The 10,767-nt window shown below is 44.2% G+C and overlaps 1 protein-coding gene across 1 annotated transcript; it reads right to left on the bottom strand.

The window, feature by feature from the left end:
* Positions 1-5,182: 5,182 nt before the first annotated feature.
* Positions 5,183-6,121, bottom strand: LOC129546007 (olfactory receptor 6Z7-like). The gene has a single exon (XM_055410674.2). It carries the CDS (start codon positions 6,119-6,121, stop codon positions 5,183-5,185), a length of 939 nt encoding a protein of 312 aa, XP_055266649.1.
* Between the last annotated feature and the right edge of the window lie 4,646 nt (positions 6,122-10,767).

Raw genomic sequence — 10,767 nt, forward strand, 5'->3', positions numbered from 1 at the left:
ATGCCCCAGAAATTCTGTTTCCAAGCATATATATATTTCCAGAGTAATGTTCATAGCAGCACAATTTTACTAGCAGATAAGAGAATGTAAACATTCCAAGTATCCAATAATAGAATTGAAAAGTGAATTGTGATCTTTTTCTATAAAGGAGTATATGCATGCAGAGTCACTTCAGTCATGTCTGACTCTTTGCGATCCCATGGACTGTATCCTGCCAGGCTCCTCTGTCCATGGGATTTTCCAGGCAAGGACACTGGAGTGGGTTGCCATGCCCTCTTCCAGGGGATCTTCCCGAACCCATATCTCTTTATGTCTCTTGCATTGGCAGGCAGGTTCTTTACCACTAGCCTCACCTGGGAAGCCCCTATAAAGGAGCATGATGTTAGATGTGGTTCTGATTCACTGTTTTGTTATTTTTATACTGTACTCCTGGGTTGCATATTTTCTACTCACTATTTATATGAAAGTCATGCACAAAACAGACCTTTCACATGTGTTAAAATTCATGTAACTATACACCAAACAGTTTTATATATGTTAATTTTTTATTGGCGCATAATTGCTTTACAACGTTGTGTTAGTTTCTGCTGTACAACAGTGTGAATCATTGTAAGTGTACACATATCCCCTCCCTCCCGAGCCTCCCTCCACCCCACCCCCTCACCCAGCTCCCTGTTATACAGCGACTTCCCACCAGCTACCTATTTTACACATGGTAGTGTGTATGCTTCAAGGCTACTCTCTCAATTCATCCCACCCTCTCCTTGCCCTGGCTACTCTCTCAATTCATCCCACCCTCTCCTTGCCCTGCTGTGTCCACAAGTCTATTCTCTATGTCTGCGCCTCCACTGCTGCCTGCAAACAGGCTCATCAGCCATCTTTCTAGATTCCATATATATGCCTTAATATACGGTATTTGTTTTTCTAATTTTGACTAACTGTAAGGTTCTCAATCTCTCCAAGCCTGATTTACCTATTGCTACTGCTGTTCAGTTGCTCAGTCGTGTTCGACTCTTTCGAGCCCGCCAGGCTCCCCTGTCCATGGATTTCTCAAATAAGAACACTGGAGTGGGTTGCCGTTCTCTTCTCCAGGGGATCTTCCTGACCCAGGGACTGAACCCAGAGTCTCCTGCATTGCAGGTGGATTCTTTACCACTGAGCCACCTAGGAAGCCCCTAACTTACCTATTACTTAAGATAATAATACTTGCATCAGGAATAAAAAAGATACTGTATGATGATAGCTTTCATTTATTACCTATCTCTGTATGAAGGAATTTAGGTGCAGCATAATCTAGTCTTTTCACCATGGCCCACAATAAGAAACACATTTCACATTGTGCAACTCAAGTCAAAATCACAAACACAGACAGAAAGGGAGAGAAATTTAACAAAAAACACTTACCCTGACTTTGAGTCCTCTAAAGATTTTCTCTTGTGTTCTGTGCCATGTGATTTTTATTGCTAGTATCAGCCTAATACACTTATTTTATGAGCCTCAGTAAATATACTGTTGTTCAGGTTAACAGAGGGCTTTGGAATTAGAATCTGGGCATAGCCCGGGCTCTCTCTGACTTAAGCTCTCTCTGACAGAAGCTCTGATGGTCTGAGCCTCACGTCTTTATCTACAGTAGGGGGATAATAACCCTGACTCCTTCAGGCTGCCATGAGGATTAAGTCCAAAATAGTCTCTGAGGCACCCAGCCAGTGTCTTGCACCCCAAAGGAATCTTATTAAGAGGAAAGGCTCTTTTCTTCTGGTAGCAGGCTACCGTCCATGGGATCTCAAAGAGTGGACATGACTTGGCCACTGTTGTTGCTGTTGTAATTGTTCTTCAGTCACTAGGTCGTGTCCTACTCTTTGTGACCCCCTGGACTGTAGCCCCTCAGGCTCCTTGGTCCATGGGACTTCCTAGGCAAGAATGCTGGAGTGGGTTGCCATTTCCTTCTCCAGGGGATCTTCCCAACCCCAGGATCCAAGCCCCATCTCCTGCACTGGCAGGCAGATTCTTTACCTCTGAGCCACCTGGGACGCCTCTATGCCTTTGACTCCCCACCAAGTAGGTCTACTATCCATTCCTGGAATGAAGGATGCATATTTGGAGGAAGTACTGTCAACTTATTGTTTTTTATTACTTTTATTTTCCCCTTTTGTGCAATCAAATAAAATAGACTTAGAAGCAGTGTGTCATAATTCTAACAGAGCATTTCTTCATGAGTAGTAAGACCATCAGTCCATTACATTGTTTCGGTGGTCTCTGCAGTACATCACCTAGAATCAGTCATAGTTTTGTATATATATATATGTCTTCTCCCTCTGAATCCTCTCTACTGCCCAAGAAATATTTTTGACAGGACTTCCCTGGTCCAGTGACTAAGACTCCAAGCTTCCAACAAAGGGGGCAGGAGTTTGTTCCCCGGTTGGGGAACTAACATGCATTGCAGCCAAGAAAACCCAAAACGTAAAACAAAAGAGATATTACATCAGATTCAATAAACACTTTAAAATGGTCCACATTAAAAAAATCTTTAAAATAGATAAATATTTGTATAGTTTCCAGTTGCTGCTGGTACAAACACTGTGGTCTGAAGAAGTCATACACAAACAAGTGTATACTCGGGCCTCGATTTTATTTTTAACTTAAAAAAATTTATTTCTTTATTTTAATTGGAGGCTAATTACTTTACAATATTGTAGTGGTTTTGCCACACATTGACATGAATCTGCCACGGGTGGACATGTGTTCCCCATCCTGAACCCCCCTGCCTCCTCCCTCCCCATCCCATTCCTCAGGGTTATCCCAGTGCACCAGCTCGGAGCACCCTGTCTCATGCATCGAACGTGGACTGGCGATCTGTTTCACATATGATGATATACATGTTTCAATGCTATTCTCTCAAATCATCCCACCCTCACCTTCTCCCACAGAGTCCAAAAGTCTGTTCTTTACATATGTGTCTCTTTTGCTTTCTCGCATATAGGGTCATCATTACCATCTTTCTAAATTCCATATATATGCGTTAATATACTGTATTGGTGTTTTTCTTTCTGACTTACTTCATTCTGTGTATTAGGCCCAGTTTCATCCACCTCATTAGAACTGATTCAAATGCACTCTTTTTTAATAGCTGAGTAATATTCCATTGTGTATACATACCACGGCTTTCTTATCCATTCATCTGCCAATGGACATCTAGGTTGCTTCCATGTCTGGACTCCATTTATATGAAATTCTAGCACAGGTAAGAACTAATAGATGATTTTTAAAAAAGCCAAAGTGATTACCTCTGGCAGAACTAACAGAAAAGGGGCACAAGGGAACTTTGGGGGCGAAAAATGCCCTTATATTGATGAAGGTAGTGATATACACATTTGTCAAAAAAAATATTGACTTGAACATTTAATATTTGTGCATATCACTGTACATAAATTTTATATACAGACAGCTGAAAACAAATATTAAGCACTAGTTAATATAGTTCTTTTCAAAGAGGTACGGGTTAGAAGTCAGTTGATTCCTCTGCTCCAAACTGCAAAATAATATCCTTGTTCTTAGGAAATAAACACTAAAGCGTATATGAGTAAAAGGGCACAATGTCTCTAAATCACGTTCAAATCATTTTGAGAGAAATAAGTGGAGGTGATAGGGAGGAAAAGGTGGTAAGCAAATGGAGGAATATACAATTTGTGACAGTACCGCATCAAATTTATTAGAGTGTCGCGGAGAGTCGGACACGACTGAGCGACTGAACTGAACTGAACTGAACTGAAGCACCCTTGCAACTTTTCTGTAAGTCTGAAATTATATCAAAACAATGGTCAACAAACAAAAAATGAAACTAACAAAACCCATAGTTGTTTGTCATGATTTCTATTTAGCACATATATCTCAACCATATTTGCACATCAAACATAAAAATCTATCTCTTGGGACTCCCTGGTAGTCCAGAGGTTAAGACTCTGTCTTCCAATGCAGTGGCCACAGGTTGGATCCCTGGTGAGGGGACTAAGGTCCCACCTACTACAGAGTGTGGTCAAAAAATTTTTTGAGAGAATATTAAAAATCTGTTTATATTCATTTTATAGCCTAGTGTTCACTTCAGATGAATGTAGTATAATGTATTTTATCCATTCACTTTTGATGGACACTTAGGTTGTTTCTGGAGAAGGCAATGGCAACCCACTCCAGTGTTCTTGCCTGGAGAATCCCAGGGACAGGGGAGCTTGGTGGGCTTCCATCTATGGGGTCACACAGAGTCGGACACAACTGAAGTGACTTAGCAGTAGCAGTAGGAGTAGGTTGTTTCTGTTTTTTTATTACAAAGATGCAAATAATATCATTGTATGTATTATCTATTTCTACATGTCAGAACATACAGAAAGATTGGGGAAATATCTGTCAGTTTTCTAGGAATAAACTGATGGGGTTGTTAAACCTGCCTTTCTCCCTTTATTAGTAAATTTGAGCATCTAGTCATGTGAGTTGCCAGTCAATTACAGCTCATCTTTGATGACCTGCTTTCTTGTGGACATTGCTCACTTTTCACAAGGGGAATTCAGAGTTTGCTATTGATTGCTAGAATAATCAATCAATAGCAATCAGTATATATTAAACAGTATATATTGATTGCTCATGTCTACTAGGTGGGAAATATATTTCTCCAGCATTTAACTTGCCTTTGATATTATGACATTTGGAATCATGAAACATTTAAATTAAAACATGTTGTTGTTCAGTCCCTAAATTCGTTGGACTCTTTGAGACCCCATGGACTATAGCCCCCAGGTTCCTCTATCCTCCACTATCTTCCAGAGCTTGCTCAAATTCACATCCATTGAGTGGGTGATGCTAGCTAACCATCTCATCCTCTGGAGCCCCCTTCTCCTTTTGCCTGCAATCTTTCCCAGCATCAGGGTCTTTTCCAATGAGTCAGCTCTTCAAATCAGGTGGCCAAAGTATTGGAGCTTCAGCATCAGTCCTTCCAATAAATATTCAGGGTTGATTTCCTTTAGGAGTGACTGGTTTGATCTCCTTGCAGTCCAAGAGACTCTCAGATGATACCACTCTAAGGGCAGAAAGTGAGGAGGAACTAAAGAGCCTCTTGATGAGGGTGATAGAGGACAGTGAAAAAAGCTGCCTTCATTCAGGACGTGAGGAGGGGTCTAACTTCCCAAGACCAGGATCAAGTCCAGCGGAGAGTTCTGAACAGGGCTGCGTGGACCTCCCTGTTCCGCAGGCAGTAGATGACCGGATTGCACATGGGCGTGGCCACCGTGTAGATGACCGACAGCACCTTGTTGAGGTCCATGGATCTGATGCGGCTGGGGCGGCAGTAGATGAAGAGGGCTGCCGAGTAGAAGATGCCCACCACCACCAGGTGGGAGGCGCAGGTGGAGAAGGCCTTGCGCCGGGCGGCGGCCGAAGGCATGCGGAGCACCGTCGCCCCGATGGCCGAGTAGGAGGCCAGGGCGACCAGCAGCGTCCCACAGAAGATGACGATGGCGGAGAGGAAGTCCACCAGCTCGGTCAGGGCCACGTGGGTGCAGGACAGGTTGAGCAGCGGGGAGACGTCACAGAAGAATTGGTTGAGGGTGTTGGGGCCGCAGTAGGACAGGCTGGCGATGCACGCTGTCTTGACCACTGAGACCAGCAGCCCACCAAGCCACGAAGTCCCAGCCAAGCCCAGGCAGACCTGGGGCCGCATGAGCAGCGGGTAGTGCAGTGGGCGGCAGATGGCCACGTAGCGGTCACAGGCCATGGAGGCCAGGAGGGTGCACTCTGTGCAGATGAGGGAGATGAAGAAGAAGAGTTGGGTCATGCAGGCTGTGAAGGACACGTGGTAGGGTCCCGTCCGCAGCCCCACGAGCAGGCTGGGCATGGTCACGGACACATAGCACATCTCCAGGCAGCTCAGGTTGCCCAGGAAGAAGTACATGGGCTTGTGGAGCTCAGAGTGGCTGCAGACGAGGAAGACGATGAGGGAGTTCTCCAGGAGGGTCAGCAGGTAGAGGGTCAGGAAGACGGCAAACAGCACTTCCCTTGTTTCTGGGCTCGTGGACAAGCCCAGCAAGACGAATTCCTGGACCCTCGTCATGTTGCCCAACTCTAGGGACCTCTCCATCTTCAGAGAGACAAAGTTTGTGGACATTCTGTTTTCTGCAGAGGCACAGAAGTTAAAAAAAAAAAATAGATACACATATTAGGAAGACGTTCACAATGTGTGCGTGCCCTAGTGAACTGGCCGCCCAACTTCTCTTGGAAATTGACTGTTACAGGAAAGACACTTTAGATCCATGAAAGCAGACATCTTGGGTACTCTGCTTGTTCTTTGTAGTGACTCTAGGTCCTAACATAAACTGTGCCAACTGAAAATTGGAAAAATAACACTTGCCTCCAGTTGTTTGCATGCTAAGTCACTTCAGTCCTGACTGATTCTTTGCTACCCTATGGGCTGTAGCTCGCCAGGCTCCTCTGTCCATGGGATTCTCCAGGCAAGAATAAATACTGGAGTGGGTTGCCATTTCCTCCTCTGGGGGATCTTCCCAACCCAGGGATCGAACCTGAACCTCCTGCAGATCCTGCATTGCAGGCAGATTCTTTACCACTGAGCCACCAGGGAAGCCACTTAGGTTGTTATAATAAATTAAGTGAAGCAATTGAGAGCAAATTGCTGTATCAAACAAATTAGATTTTTTTGTCATTTCTGTCCTGAAAAAAAATTCTCTCCAAATTAATTTTTCCATTCTCTTTACACACTGAACAGGAATTTGTTGTTGTTGTTTAGTCACTAAGTCATGTCCAACTCTTCTGGGACCCCATAGACTGCAGCCCGCCAGGCTCCTCTGTCCATGGAATTCTCCAGGCAAGAATACTGGAGTGGGTTGCCATTTCCTTCTCCAGGGGATCTTCCCAACCCAGGGATTAAACTCATATCTCCTGCATTGGCAGGCAGATTCTTTACCACTGAGCCACCAGGGAAGCCCACACAGGAATTTAGGAGTATTCTAAATAAAAATCCAAGACAGTTCCCTCTTTCTGTAAAAATATTCCTCTACCTTTAATGTGATTTTATTTTCTAGATTACATGACTCTTAATTACAGGGGCAACTTCCTCTCTGAATCACAGAGGGATTCCCACAAAAATGAACTGGCTTTTTAGCAGAAGGTTTAAAATGTAAGTTCTGTATTCAATCAGTGTGATCATACACAGACATGCACATCATTTTCCCACCGTTATACTCAAGGCACTTGAGGCTCACAGAGCAAACTATTGATATAAACTGGGGCACACAATCTAATCATGGAAACATCTATAATTCCATTGAGCCCTTACTACAGGCCAGTAAACTGCCAGAAACCATAGTTGTACTCTTGGTTCTGAAAGGTTGCCGCTAAGAGCTGTGTGTTACGCCAGAATTCGTGACTTCCAGAGGAAAGGATTGCAATCTGCAGTCAGAGACGAGGCTTGATTACTTGCAGATTTTTGTGTGGCAAAGTTTTATTGAAGTATAACAGACTTAGGGAAAGCTTCTGAAATAGACATCAGAAGGGGACAGAAAAAGTGCCCGCTTGCTCATTTTTAACAAGGCATTTTATGTCTGTTCAGTCAATTCAGTTCAGTTGCTCAGTCGTGTCCGACTCTTTGCGACCCCATGAATCACAGCACGCCAGGCCTCCCTGTCCATCACCAACTCTCAGAGTCCACCCAAACTCATATCCATCGAGTCGGTGATGCCATCCAACCATCTCGTTCTCTGTCGTCCCCTTCTCCTCCTGCCCCCAATCCCTCCCAGCATCAGGGTCTTTTCCAATGAGTCAACTCTTCGCATAAGGTGGCCAAAGTATTGGAGTTTCAGCTTTAGCGTCAGTCCTTCCAATGAACACCCAGGACTGATCTCCTTTAGAATGGACTGGTTGGATCTCCTTGCAGTCCAAGGGACTCTCAAGAGTCTTCTCCAGCACCACAGTTCAAAAGCATCAATTCTTCGGCGATCAGCTTTCTTCACAGTCCAGCTCTCACATCCATACATGACCACTGGAAAAACCATAGCCTTGACTAGATGGACCTTTGTAGGCAAAGTAATGTCTCTGCTTTTTAACATGCTATCTAGGGTTGGTCATAACTTTCCTCCCAAGGAGTAAGCATCTTTTAATTTCATGGCTGCAATCACTATCTGCAGTGATTTTGGAGCCCAAAAAAATAAAGTCTGACACTGTTTCCCCATCTATTTCCCATAAAATGATGGGACCAGATGCCATGATCTTAGTTTTCTGAATGTTGAGCTTGAAGCCAACTTTTTCACTCTCCTCTTTCACTTTCATCAAGAGGCTTTTTAGTTCTTCTTCATTTTCTGCCATAAGGGTTAGGGTATGTCTGTTAGCAAGCTTCTAATCAGGTAAAAGAAATACCGCAAGGCTGAGGGCATCTCACCAGGCCCCCCTCCCACAATATGCATTTTTGAGATGGAATGGCACAAGGTGTGTCAATTCTGGCCATAAAACAATTGACATGAGTACTGGTTTGTTGAGCCATTATCAGCCCAAGGTTTGAGAAAAGAAAAAAATGGTAGTATTAGACAGAACCAGTTTCATCAGCAGAAAAGGGGAAAAGTCTGCCACTTGCAGTTTATTTCCTCCTGCTGCTTGGGGACCTCTGGTCTTCCTACCTGTTACCCTCTAAGTTATATGCCAAAATGCTCGTGTGGGACCCAGACAGGTCAATGAGTTGCCCCAGGACCACACAGCCGGGAAGTGACAGCACCAGGGTCAGTCACAGCTGAGACAGAGTTTGATGCTGAATTACTTTATGTCAAACTGTCAGCCAGTCATTTAATCTTTTATTCCCCAATGGCTCATGTGTAAGGAATCCACCTGCCAATGTGGAAGACTCAGGAGATGCTGGTTCTATCACTGGATCAGGAAAATCCCCTGGAGAAGGAAATGGCAACCCTTGAGAATCCCATGGACAAGACAGAGAAGCCTGGCAGGCTACAGCCCAAAGGGCTGCAAAGAGTCAGATGCCACAGGGTGACTAAATACACACACCTGGCAAAATGGACAATCAGTTATGCAGTGAAAATCATTGCGGCAAAAATGCTTGGGGGGCAAAGATGTCCACAGCCAAGACGCTTCAGGAAAATTACTGGACACACTTTAAACCAGGCTTGGAGAACACAAAGAACAGAAAGAGATGAGGCTGGATAGTTGGCCAAGGACTGATCTACATGAAACGTTGGCAGTGTAAGAGTTTTGCAGTCATTTGCCACAATGCAGCAAAGATCGGAGTGTTTCTGAAGTCTCTTCTTTAACGTAGCATTCCAGGCACTGTGCTAGGAATTTTTCATGTTATTTTATTAATTTGCCTGAAAGAACCTCTAAGAACTGCTCTCATTATCTTATTTTTCAAGGGGGATCACTGAACTTCAGGAAGTAAAAGTGACTTGCCTAAAGTCATATGACCAAGAAGGGAAAAGGAAAAAACTATAGTATTTGTAATCCACGCATTCTATCCATGCATCCTGGTTATTGTAAACATTTAATGCTCATATTCCAGTTGGCACACAGGTTGTAACGGTAGATGTAGTAGCCAACATGATTACTGGGACTTCACTGGTGGCTCAGACGGTAAAGCATCTGTCTACAATGCGGGAGACCCGGGTTCGAGCCCTGGGTTGGGAAGATCTCCTGGAGAAGGAAATGTCAATCCACTCCCATGGACAGAGGAGTCTGGTAGGCTACAGTCTATGGGGTTGCAAAGAGTCGGACACAACTGAATGACTTCACTTTCACTTTCACTAAGCTCCTTCTATGTGCCAGGCAGTGGGCTCAGTGCTTCTCTAGCCGAAGTGACAAAAATCTTAATTTATTTGGTACTGCAATTTGCCATCAATGGCTTCACTTAATTTGCTCTAACAACCTAAGACTGAAATAGCATCACCGACTCAATGGACATGAGTTTGAGCAAACTCCAGGAGATAATGAAGGACAGGGAGCAGTCCATGGGGTCACAAAGAGTTGGACACGACTTAGCGACTGAACAACACTGACAACAATGAGAACTTTTCAGTGACTGAAAGTTACTTAATCCATCAGCTTCCTTTCCCGTATCTGTAGCATAGAGGTAATTTTTCTTTCCTTCCCTTCAGTTCAGTTCAGTCGCTCAGTCATGTCCAACTCTTTGTGACCCCATGAACCACAGCACACCAGGCCTCCCTGTCCATCACCAACTCCCGGAGTTCACTCAGACTCATGTCCATCGAGTCGGTGATGCCATCCAGCCATCTCATTCTCTGTCGTCCCCTTCTCCTCCTGCCCCCAGTCCCTCCCAACATCAGAGTCTTTTCCAGTGAGTCAACTCTTCGCATGAAGTGGCCAAAGTATTAGAGTTTCAGCTTTAGCATCCGTCCTTCCAGTGAACACCCAGGATTGATCTCCTTTTGAATAGACTGGTTGGATCTCCTTGCAGTCCTTAGAATTAATCAATTCCATATAATAGTAGCTACTGTATACCTAATCTCTCAGGATGGTAAAACATGGTGGTTGAAAACCACTTCAGAGCCAGACAGACGTGACTTTGAGGATATCTCTTCCTTACTAGCTGGATTTTCTTCAAGAAGCCACTTGACCTACTTGCCCAGATAACCCATGTCTGGTAGAACATGTCCATGCACACTGTAGAGACAGGTATAAAGTTTTAGAGTTGGTACAAGGTATGCCTTGGGTGTTCTATAAAGGAACATGTCTTTCCATGGTTCCTTGTCCACACCA

This window comes from Moschus berezovskii, chromosome 22, assembly GCF_049115385.1.
Source record: "Moschus berezovskii isolate FMDL1 chromosome 22, NW_MosBer_1.0, whole genome shotgun sequence".
Classification (NCBI taxonomy): Eukaryota; Metazoa; Chordata; class Mammalia; order Artiodactyla; family Moschidae; genus Moschus; species Moschus berezovskii.

Bases quoted from the DNA above. Each gene is read 5' to 3' on its own strand.
- LOC129546007 (XM_055410674.2), bottom strand. From the start codon at position 6,121: ATGGAGAGGTCCCTAGAGTTGGGCAACATGACGAGGGTCCAGGAATTC.